We start from the raw sequence: 12,999 nt of genomic DNA on the forward strand, positions 1-12,999 counted from the left end.
AAATCAAGTGTACGCCCAGTAGTGTCACACTTGACTACCTGCCGCAGATTCCAAATTTTACAGTGGCTGATATAAATAAACGCAGACTTCCACGCAACCTTAAATATTTAAACAAGACGATGTAACATTTGAAAGAAGAAAGATCACAATCTTCCGCTCATTAATGAAAAGTTGCATTCATGAGCAATAAAACACACCCTTGCTCAGTTCAATACACTCACTTGGTATAACCAGTAGCTTTTGTTGGCTAATCTTTAGCTAATTTTAGCTAACTTTAGACATTCCTAACCTTCATTACATTACTGAGTCACTTCATTGACTTTATGACTCTTCTGTACTTGTGCTACTGTTACTATTACTGTTACTGATATTAGTAAACCATACCCAAACTTAAGTCTTGAGTTAAAATACAATATTTCCTTGTATCATAAAGTATACATTGTTTGGCTTAGTCTTCTCTCAGTGTGGATGAAGGACGGTCTAAATGGCACAGAAGGGGGTGAGGATGTAGAGGAAGGAACCACACTTTCTCACCACAGTTGTCTTTTATTAAAGTGGCAACTGACAGCTTTTTAACTTGTCCCCTTCTGGCGTTTCCAACTGGTATTATTGTTAGTGCTGCTGTCGCAAAGACTTTGGAGATAGTGATAACATATTCTGTTGATTTCCATATGAACAAGAAGATTGTTATACTTGCTTATATATCACTGGCAACATGGCTACCGCTAGCAGCCGGGCTAATGTTGCTGTCCGGAGCAAGAAACAGCCGTAGGAATCCCAAAGAACTAGAAACCCAGATCTCAGTGCTCTGATGAAGGCAGAGTCAAACACCTGGTAGAATTATTAAGTAGACAGGTTTTGTTACTGAAGCTTGGTAGAAGAGTGTTTTCTGTGTTTTTCTCTTCGCATTCTTTGCCTCCTCCGTCAGCGGGGCTCTTTTGCCATGTTGAGTTTCCACAGTTAACATTACTCTGGTTGTTCTGCCACCTGGGGATTTCTACTGTAAGCTATATTGTTGAGCTGCCTCTTAGCAAAATGCTCTCTGATAGGCAGTGATGCAGTGTATATGTCTAGGGCTTTTATTGTGAAAGGTAGTTCACGAGCCGGAGGCGGACAGAATTACAAAGTGAAAGCCAGACTTATAGGGAACCAATCTAATAACCAATGGTGTAATTATAATACTACATTGTGCAATCAACATTTACTTCATAATGATAAGTTAAAGTAAAAATGTTGTCTATAGTCACTTTAACAAAAACATCCAAATAGTTTATATTTCTCCAATTTCCTACTGCGCCACTGACTCCTCGTTGTCTGTAAAGTGACCTTCCTTACTGGTTTATTCAGCCCCACATCATCAGTGTTAATGTCTGTAATGTCTCTGCTTTATTCTTTTAAGCTTTAGACATGTTAAAATTGTAATGAGAATTTAAACAAACCAAACTCCAAAACTTCCAAACAGATAAGATAGAAACAGGAGCTTTTTTCCCTTTTCGTTTCGATGGTTAGGCCTTTCTGACGTCCGTGGGGGTAAATATTTACAAAATGTTGAGCCAAAATCAATATTTCACTCAACAAAAATCAGCCACAGAACCGGGGAGGGTAGATTATTGGATCCCAGGAGACCAAAGTCACCCCCGAGGTATTTGATTTGCATTCCAATTGTTTTGACATGGCTTCGGTGTAATTCACTGTGTGCCTCTGAAGGTGAACCGCTGCAGGCTAAACCACGTGGCTAATTTACAGCAGAGAGCCACACAATACTGCCCTCCCTCAAGCCTGCACACTCACACACACACACAAACACACACACACACACACACACACACACACACACACACACACACACACACACACACACACACACACACACACACACACACACACACACACACACACACACACACATTTGATAAGCTGCTCTGGTACCGGGGCTGCTTGTGCCAAGAAAACAAGGCAACGGAGAAAAGAAAACCCAACATAACATTTTCTCCTCTCTGCTCTAATATTACGCTCCAGTGCCCAACTTTGATTATTTTATATAGTTTTAATTTTACGTTGTGTGTTGTGTGTTTATGTTTGTGTGTGCGTGTACGCGTCTGTTTGTGTAGAAGGAGTGGGAAATATCAGTTGCTAAAATGTCAGTTGACTTCTCATTGACAGGCTGCTTGGTGTTGTTTTTGATTATTACATCATTATAATGTGTATGGGGTCTGGATCTGAAAGCAATTATGCTTTGTGTAACATCCAGTCATTGCTCTCATTTACAGAAATCACTTCCGTCTTTGCAACAATGTGACAACATAATGAACACAAGTGTCGACAAATACAGCCTGATGATTCAGTATGTTCAAATATTCAGGGGAAATATTCATTGAATGATCATTTGCATATGTAACACGAGCATTGCGAAACAACAATCGTGGAAATTACGCTTTATTATCTTTCCACATTCCTCGGCCACAGCCTCACATTGTCTTCTTCTCATTTACTTGTGTGTTTTCTCGGGCCATTTCTCTCCTCCCCCCCCTCTCCCTTTGCTCTGCCACTCAGATTGATTCTGCTTTTTTAATTTCACAGCATAATCCAATAAACTTTATTGTTATTGCCGCAATTAACATTTAAGCTTGGCAGTGTAAAAAATAAGACATCTGTCACGGTTGCCATGAGTCACGTGGCGTCGGTCACGGCTTCACGGTCGGTTAGCGTTCCCTCCCTGTGAGGAGGCTCTCCCCTGGCTACCTGCTCCTCCAGGTCCCACCTGCAACACTGAGACAAATTAATTATATTGATTTAAAAAGTCTCTAATGACGTTAGAACTGTAAATGTATTAGAGGTTTAATCACTCCTACTTTTCATAGCCCCCACATCACATCATGGCTCGGTTCATTTGCATTAAGCACCATACACTTACACCACACACAGGCAGTAAGAAATTATGAGCCGCAGCATGTACAATAGGCACTCTATATGCAATCTGACATAGGGCACAGCTAGTTATTTGTTGATTTCCTGCCTCTCTGTACCAGTGTAATCACTTATAGATTTTGCTGTGATCCCCGGTGGATTGAAAATTCTTAGGAACCCTCAGGCCACAGTTATTGCTATTCACACATCCTGCCCAAATAATCAGCGACTGTAGCGCTGGGCCCCGCAGCAATCTGCCAACTGTTACATTCTGTGGGCATGTGGACTGGCCAAAATCTGCTGTTGAATACGAAGCAGCAATCTCTTTGTTAAATGTCCAAGATTTGTTGCACTACAGTATTAACTCGTTGTTCCTTATTTGTTGCTGCTTTTTTGTGCAAGTGTATGTGTGTTTGCGCATGCATGTGTGAGTGTCTAAAAGAAAAAAAGCTTAAAAACCACACAATTATTCATTCTGAACTTGCTCTCAAATGCCAGCATTGCTCAATACATCACTAAACCTGAAGGGGGAAGATCATCCTAAAATTAATGTGGATGCTTCTGGAAAAGTCGGCCCAAAATGGGATGTTGTCATAGATGTCAAGGGAGGGAAGACGTGACAGATTTGGCAGCAGGTGCGGTGTAATCAAGACAATAAAAGAAGAAAAACAAAAGATATGAAGTGATGACAAATTATATAAACAGGCAGATGGAAAAAAGAAACACAGATGAAACAGAGAAGGACCAGATAAACATTGAAAGATGATTCTAAGAGGAGGAAAAAAACCTCTGAAATATCACGCAGGTGGGCGTATACATTTGTCCTCCACTGCAAGATTCCTATCCAAAGCCCATATTTCTGAAATATGAATCCTTCTGTATTTATGTGAACCTTTCTTGGTTGTAGCCATTGTCAAGCTTTACATGCTTGGCTGTTAACAGACTGTGAAATTGAAATAAGTAATAACATTATCTATAAAAGCGGAATGAGCAATGAAGGCCTTTTTGCTGCAATGCAGCCACTGTCCATGTAGCTAATTAACTAGCAGAAACAAGTGGCTAGGGAAAGGAGAGCTGAGGGTCAACAAGTCGTATTAGTGGATACAAGGCGGAGGTTGGGAAGAGTCATAGCTTAACAGCAGAGAACATTTGACAGCCAGCTGACCCTCTAACCTCTTGTCCTAACCTCAGCAGTGGCGAGCAGGATGGAGGTCTGCTGATCTTAACTGTAACAGTGGCCAAAAGCATCCTTTTATTTCCATCTACAGACGTCCAGAAAAACTGAACAAAATCATTGTTTTGAATTGATCTGATCCTTTACCGTTCCCATCGGTCATGCCCGTTTGCTCTCCTCTGTACATCCATTTTTATCTGAATTTTGTATCGTACATCACTGAATGCAAATGGAGCAGTTTATCTTTCTGTCACTGTAACGCTCAGCCGCCATCTCCTTGGCTCCTCTTCGGAGGGGATTGTGTTGCGGCGTAGAGCGGCGGTGGAACTGAGGTGTTTAATAACCACCTGAGGATATTGTTCAGCTGAATTCTAATCACACTGATTAAAGGTATTGACCAGCGGGACCCAGGAGTTTTTACAGCCCCTTTACCTTTATCAATCATCCACCATGCAGCGACACTGTCCTCCCTGAATCTTTGTACTGTATGGTCATTTGCACACCAGCTTTGTATGCTATGCTATGTACTACAAACTGCTGTCTATAAATCACATGACACATCTGTTTTTACCTATTTTATGAGTAAGGCATTAGAAGAAAGAGCTGCTGTCTTCTATAGGTTCTAAGAATTGGCATGGTCAGAATGCTTGTGTCGACCTATGGCCGAAATACATGGGGCACAGACACGGCGCCACACACTTGGTGCAACATGCCCACAGTAGAGCACGTCCATTATAATTAACTAAAGCTGGACCACTGAGTATAGAACTGTTACTGTTCAGGTTTTTTCATACACAGAGCCCTCCCTACAGGTAAAAACTACATACAACTGTGTAACTACGTACAACTGTGAGTTCAATCCGTTTAAAAATGATTAAAGACGATGAATAAAGATAAAGACCTCATTGTACCAGAGGCAACGCGACCCAGCAGAGCAAACTTGTGGGTGTTTTTACATTTCACATTAAAATCAAATCAATGTCTTTCCAAGATTGTGTAGTTAAAACGGCCAATTTATTATTTCAGTACCAGTTAATATATAAATATGCAGTAAAGCAAGCACGCAACCACACGCTACATAGACGGAGTCTAGTAGCATGTAAAAAGCTTGACTCTACGTGACGCGTCACATCTGTGCCCCATGTATTTCGGCTGTGAGAATACAATATTAGTGAATAATGATGGTTAAATGTATCTGATGTTCACTCTCTAATGTGTGTAATCTGTATTTCCCCACACAGGGTATCTACAGCTGTATCCATGGGGTGCAGATTGAGGAGAAGAGCAGCTCGGCATTGAACTCTCCATCAGCCACCATGAACAACACCCATTCCAACATCATGCGCCTCTTACGCACCGCCAAGAACATGGCCTCTCTGTCGGGGGTGAACGGCTCACCCCACAGCGCTCTGGACTTCATCCGCCGCGAATCCTCCGTTTATGACATCTCTGAACATCGGCGCAGCTTGGCGGGCCACTCAGACTGCAAGCCACCTTACCCACCAGAAGACAACATGTTTAGCGACTACATCAGTGAGGTGGAGAGGACGTTTGGCAACCTCCACCTGAAGGACAGCAATCTGTACCAGGACCATTACCTGCACCACCATGGCTCGACACTCGGGCTCAGTGGACCGCCTCCCAACAGGCCTCACAGTATGGGCAGTGCTAGTTCTCTGGAGGGGGGCATGTTCGACTGTGATAGCCTGGGCGGAGGGGTGGCACCTATTTTCACCACCCAGCCCTGTTCAGCACTGACCCATAGGAACATGAGCAAATTTGATTTGCTGTCCGGACAGACTCCTCCCTCAAGCCAGAGCTTCAAGGGAGGCCTGCCAGACTTGTACGGGAAGTTCTCCTTCAAAGGAGGTGCCTCAAGCTCCACATTTATCCCTGGGCATGGCTACTGTGGAGGGAGAGGAGAGGAAGATGGGAATATACGGTCAGATGTCTCGGACATCTCCACGCACACAGTAACTTATGGAAACCTGGAGGGTAATGCCAAGAAGCGCAAACAATACCGCGATAGTCTGAAAAAGAGGCCGGCCTCTGCCAAGTCCAGACGGGAGCTGGACGAGATTGAGCTGGGCTACAGGAGAAAACCTTACCACATCAGCCACCACCACTACCACGGCCACCGCTCTACCTCCCCACCGCTTTTGCCCACTGAACGAAAGAGAGGAGGAGGTGGAGGAAACAACGACGGGAACTCGTATATCTTCAGAGAGAAGGAGAGCGTTAGGGATTTCTATTTGGACCAGTTTCGGCCCAAAGAGGGCGTCCCTCAATGGGAACATGTGGACCTGACAGAGGGCCCTGGGAATAGGGATGGAGGAGTGGGAACCTGCACCACCCTGGTTCCTGTGGATGACTTTCTTAAGAGCAAACCCAAAAAGTCAGATTCAAAGAGTGGCGGAGGATCTGGGCTGGCAGGAGGAGAGTGGGAGTGCAGGAACTGTCGAGCTAGCGGGGGAGGAGTGGGCAAGCAGATGTCCATGCACGGAGGAGGGGGTGGTGGTGTGTATGGTGGTGGTATGAGTTGCGGGACTTCAGGAGGTGGAGGAAACAGCCGCCCCAGCTCTGCGACCTGCATGCGCTGCGAGGGTTGTAAAAAGACAGGAAACCTCTACGATATAAGCGAGGACAACAACCACCTCTTGGAACAGATGGGGGGAGGGAAAGGTGTGGGCGGAGGAGGAGGAGGTATGGGCGCAGGCCCTCAATCTCAGGGCCAGCAGAGGAGGAAGGTTGGAGGGTTCGGCAAACCACTGAGGCGGCAGCACTCATATGACGCATTTGTCGACCTTCAGAAAGAAGAGTCAGGCGGGATGGGAAGTTTGATGGGGGGCCTGGGAAGTGTTGGAGGGATGGGTGGCCCAGGTATGGGAGGGATGTTGCCCCCACCCAGGAGCGTTAGCTTGAAGGAGAAAGAACGCTACATGGAGGGCACCAGCCCTTTCGCACACATATTTGAGCGTCACGGGGGCTCGGAGCGAGAAAGGGAAAGAGACAGGGACCCATTATTTTACGGAGGTGAGGGCCGCAAAAGACCTGGCTCACCATTCGGCCTGTTCAGAGGCGGTGAGGGCCTCCACCGCCGCTCCATCGGAGAGAGAGACATGAGAGACAGGGATAGGTCTTTGATGGAAGGAGGAGGTGGGGGAGGGTTCTCTTTATCCAAATCTCTTTACCCGGACAGGGTAAACCAAAACCCCTTTATACCCACCTTTGGCGATGACCAGTGTCTGATGCACGGAGCTAAACAATATTACATGAAAAAGCAACAGCAACAGCAACAAGTTGCCAAAAACAGCCGAAGTGACTTCAGGAGCCAGATGAGCACGACGTCATATCTGCCGGCGTCCGCCACGGCCGGGGTTATGTCCAACGTGACCCCTCGGTTCCCTAAAGAGCTCAGCCTTGGTGGAATGAACCACCACGGCTCCATGCTGGGGGTCGGCCCTCCGCGTCCCTTCAATGGAAGCAATGGCCATGTGTACGAGAAACTCTCCAGCATTGAGTCTGACGTGTGAGAGCAAAAATGGGGGAAGAGGGGTGGACGATGGCAAGGGAGGAGGAGGGGAGGAATAGAGGTGTGTAGTGTTAGGAGATATGGGATGATTTTTCAGACACTGTCCACACACTGCAACCCTAGCCCCATATTGGGACAGCATGGTGAGGTATGAGAGGAGAGAGCTGTGAAAATAACAGTAAGGGGAAAATCTTGATTTTGTAAGAAAATCTGGGTACAAAAATCAGCACACCCTGAGGAGGTGTGGGATGTTAACCCTCTCTCAGAAATGGCCAAAGCTACTTTTATGTCCAAACACAGTCAATTAACATTCCCCTCAACATCACAAATGCACTCAACTCCAAGCCCATCATTTGATCCACCAGTGAGGCAGAAGTCAATGTACTTAGAGAGGCGACACCTCATCTTAGTCTGCTATTGGACGCGTGAGCCTGGTGCGATGGCTGTCTCAGAGCTCCCGCCGAGAGCTCCGGAGGAAAGGCTGCGAGAGCGAGCTGCCCATCTGCCACTGTGTCACCACAGAAAGGAGACATTGTCACGTTTACCCCGAGCCGCAACACAGGAGATGACTAGTGCTTATCTCTCTGGAAGGAGACGGCACCGGCCTGTCCGTCTCCTCTTCTCTCCGTCCTGCACTCATCCAACTTTTCTCTTCACCCCCGCTCCTCCTTCTCATCCCTGACGCCAAAAGAGCTGATCTTGTTTGCTATGAGAAATACAATCATGAATGATAATAAGATATTCTTATAGAAAAAAACAGGGTATAAGAACAACAATAATATTGTGAATAACAAAGATGTTAGTGCTGATTATGATAACACTGCTTATGATATCACTTAAGTTTTTCTTGTTTTATGTTTCTGTTGGTATAATAATTCACTACTGTTTTAGTATCTGTAGTTGTATCCTGTGAGCCCCGGGTGGCGGCAGGAAGGTTGTTCTAAGTTCAACCAACAAGCCAGAAAGACTGAGTCCTTAACTCCTCTTTTTCTGTTTTCTGTAGAATATTTTTACGCCATGTTCATACATTTATTTGCTCCTCGTGGAAAAACAGGATCTGGAAGACACGTTTAGAGCTGACAGATCCTTTATTTGATGTTTTCAAGACATTACAAGTCAAGTGCTCACACACACACTTAAACACATGCAGATTTTGTAACTTGTGTTACTGTGAACGACGCGTTTCGTCCGAAGCTAAAGATCCTGAGAGGAAGGACGTGCCTTAATGGTCTCCAGTGGATGCGTCCTCCTGTTCAACGCGCGGTCCTCGCGCAACCAGGCAGCACCGGGACGGACCGGCATGCTTTTCAGGCTGCTCGGTGTTCTCTTCACGTTTATGAGCCAAAACTGCAGTGAAAATTTATGCTTGAGACGGTGCAGCCGATGGTTTCGATACAAGAGATGTTTTATAACTTCGTAAAAATTATTTCATACGTCGAGTTTGGGCAACGCTTTACGAACCAGATGCATTCAGGATGTCATGGATAGACCGACGCTTCTCACTTCACAACACGGCAGCCTTTAGACCACTTATTTTATTCAGGTTACATGATAACAGTCACCAGGCACTCACTTTTTTTCAGGCCTCTCACCGGTATCTCGTTGAAGGCGTTACTTTCCACTTACAGGCGCACATAAAAAGCTTTGTTTGTACATTGTGTATGATTTAATATATGCACTGTTGTTAATGTTGCCGAAATGCAACAAAAATGTGTAGAAGAACTGTTGTTGCCCCTCGACAATGATGCCGATTGAAGCTTGAGCCGAGGAGGGTGTCTATTTGAGAAAAGGCCATATTTGCGATAGCTTTCCGGGCTTTTCACTTTGACTGATGTAGATATAGTCTTTATTCGCTGGAGAGGCCTCATTTATTGCACAGGACCTTTTTACTCAGTGTAGGTTCAGGCACTCAGTAGACATGCCTTATCATCCCATCACCCCCCGCACCCCCATGCAGAGCTGTCTGATGATGACTCATCATATTACTGTAGAAAATAAAGAAGCCTCTATTAGTTATTTAAAGGTTTGATCTTCGATTAGCTGGCCGTGTCAGAAGTTCAAGGGCTGCAGGAGATTGCGCAGGACTGCTGACTTGAGACTGGAGCTGCTGGAGTGTGTAGATTGATCTTTGTCATTGAGGACATCTATCTTATACTCTAATCTATTATGCACCAATGTAATAGGTTGGTGTGCATGTGTGTGTGTGAGTGTGTGTGTAAAGGGGAATCAAATCACGATTGAATGATAACAGTTGCCCCCCCCCCCCCCCACTAACCTGCTGATAACTATTCATAATCTCAACCCCCCCTCCCTTCGCTCCACAGATAACACCGTCAAAGTGAGACTGATCGAGTTAGCCTTAAATCAAACAGATCCATCTACCCCTCCCCCCTCCCCCTCCCCCATGACTCTCCTAATAAATAGATTGGGATCTCTGGAATTTTTATACGCACACATTTTTGAAAGTTCAGGTTCAACCATTATCAGCGAGACGGTTTAAGAATGATAACAGGAAACGACGAGGAAATAAGAAGGAGCAGAAGAGAGACTTCGGTGTGGGCATCAATCAGCGTCAGCATTTGTACGTTAAATCTTTTCCTTGTAAATAATCTATTTAAAACTCTTTTCACTTTGTACAGTAAACAGACAGACAGGATGTAACTTTCAATATGTTTTACAGCAATTTAAGAAATAAACAAAACAATAATAAAAACTCATAAAAACAAAAAATATACAAACAAAAATATGCAAAATATAGTTAAGACACAAATATTACTAATCATAAGTGATATAATTGAACCTTTTTTCTTTAAATCTCATGTTTAATTATAATAGTTTACCAATCAGTATACTGATTATGTTAAGAATTATGCTTTTTTTCATATTTTCACTAAAGTGTTGGAAATCGAGGATAATTTACTGTAGGTGTAGACGTTTGGTGATAAAGGGGGAAAGTTTAGTTTTAGGAGTCTTTGCTAAGTTTCCCTTGAATTGTGTTAGATTCTCTCTTTTTAAGGTAAGCTCTTCTTCATGCTTTTTGAGATAAATTAAATTATCTACACATTTATGGAATACAATATTACATGTATACATAGATGATATTTGCATATAGAGGCAGTATATTGTGATCATTCATTTTTAAGCAGCAATCCTTGTTAAAAATTTACAAGATATTTGTGTTTTTGTTGCCCGTTTTTTTTTTACCTGGGCTCTAACAGTGATTGCACACAGAATTTAGAGCCATTGTCGGCCCGGCCTATCCTGTTCCCTCTCTCTGTTTGGGATAGACATCACTGTGGTAAAGGATATACATGCACACATATATAAACACATGCACACACACACAAATGCGCGCTGGACATTCCCCATTGTTGATGTTGCTAATATTGCCGAGGATTTCAGCGCAATATTGTGGAAATCCAAGAGCGAGTGTAGTTTCATCTTATTGAGAATCCATTTGAAGCCGAAATGCATTTGTGCAACCCCTTATTAAAAGGTGCAACATTTGTTCTGTCATGTCTCATTTAATGTAGACTTTTGCTTCAGGGGAATCAACTGATGTTGCTATATTTTAGCTCACATATTACTAAACTGTATTATTTGACAGCTGAAAACACTTAAAAAGTGTTGGATTCTAATTTATTTTTGTGCAACTCTGTGCACTGCTATGTTTCTCAGTATGAGACGAGAAATATCATTTGTAATTTGTTGTGTACATATGCAATGTCCCTGTGCAGTCAGAAATTATTTCCTCCGCTCTTCTTCTGTATGATACTGATTCCAATAAGTCTCTATAATCTTCACCCCAGCCCTGAGAGAAGAAATTCATCTCTCTTCTGTTTTTCTCCTTAACTGCTTTCATGTCTACAGGTTTGATTGAAAAGTGAAAAATGTATCCGTGTGCACGTAAACTCTGTTAGGTTTGCATATGTTTCATACCACGTTCCGTCTCCTCATTCGCAATAAACAGGAAAAGCTGTTACTGTACACTGTATGTGCCAAGTCATCACTTCCTGTTGTTTTTTTCATGCACTAGAAGGGCGAGATACTATATAGGGCCAGTTTCCAGCTGCTGGTTGGGAAGTCGAGGTGCACCTGACACTGTGGTAAACATGCTATCATCAGGCCTTTACCACCTCCAGCTGCTCTGCTCTGCAGCCAGTGTGTGCAGGTCGGGGCAGTGATGCAGAGTAAACGTGGCTCATCAGAAGTCTTTATTTCCCTCACGGGCGAATTGGTCTCGGGCTCACTTCTCTACACACGAGCATGCCACGACACATTTGTTCAAATGGGTCGTGTAGAGCAAAACACTGTGTCACATTTTTACAACACAAAAAAATGGCTACGGCAAGTTAGTAAGGCAGGAACATCCAGAAGGTGGAGGATGTGAATATCACCTCAGCTTGATGAGTGTTTTTCTGTCAGGGATAATGACACATGGGACCAAATAAGAGCATGACTTGGTCAGCTACAGGGATCGATGTACCGGTTAAACTGACTCGTGAACATTTATTTTTGTGTTTTGGAGGAAAGGTATTTGAAATCAATATTTCTAACATATTAAGTTGCTTACCTCGTAGTTTTTTTTATCAACAAGTCACATGCAGATGGGAAGAATTATACTGTGATTACATGATTGATTTGTTGTGAAGGTCCATGTAATTTAGCTGCTTATAATTTCCAATTCACCCTAATTCATTGCAGAACTTGGTTACTCATATTTTAAAGTTCTATCTGTGTGTGTGTGTGTGTGTATTGATATTGCTTTATATTGATGCATACAACATTTTCTATTAAATTATGTACAGTTTTGTTTGTTTGTTAATATTGCTATTTTCCATTGTCCTCATTTATACAATTAAGAATGGATTGCTTTACCTGAATGAAAATGACATAAGGGGTTGCTACTAAATGTATTTCATAAGGTGAACACACATCTTGACTGAAACTACATAGCCTGATTCAATTTACTGTGGGTTGACAAAAATGTAACATGAATAGTATCAATTGTATACATAAAGATATACATAATATTATTCTTGGCCATTCTTTTCTCTTTTTGTGGCCGTTTTCCTTGAAATAAATCCCCAACATTTTTACACCATACGAACAGAAAACTACACAAAAACAAATAATTGTACAGGTTGTGTAAATAATGAATATTGGGGGAAAACCTTGTTTTTTTGTATGGAAACAATCAAAGTAATCTCAATAACGAAATGAACCACGTCATGACAAATTGCAAAAAAACATCATTAAGGTACTTCTAATAAGGATAATACTGATATCTACGATTATAAGTGCTCAAATAAGACTATTCTTTCTCTTTGTACATGATGAACAAAATGAAGTGTTGAGTATTAATAATAAAAAACTATAAGTTTCA

General features: G+C 43.0%; 1 protein-coding gene across 1 annotated transcript in view; it reads left to right on the plus strand.

Annotated features, from left to right (window-relative positions):
• grin2ba (glutamate receptor, ionotropic, N-methyl D-aspartate 2B, genome duplicate a) overlaps positions 1-12,999 on the plus strand; it is a 120,959-nt gene extending 107,960 nt beyond the window's left edge. The window contains exon 17 of the mRNA XM_029437086.1: positions 5,323-12,999. Coding sequence (XP_029292946.1) covers positions 5,323-7,614 — 2,292 coding nt within the window. The 3' untranslated portion in view covers positions 7,615-12,999. The remainder of the gene's footprint in view (positions 1-5,322) is intronic.

The sequence above is a fragment of the Cottoperca gobio genome, chromosome 8 (assembly GCF_900634415.1).
Source record: "Cottoperca gobio chromosome 8, fCotGob3.1, whole genome shotgun sequence".
Lineage (NCBI taxonomy): Eukaryota > Metazoa > Chordata > Actinopteri > Perciformes > Bovichtidae > Cottoperca > Cottoperca gobio.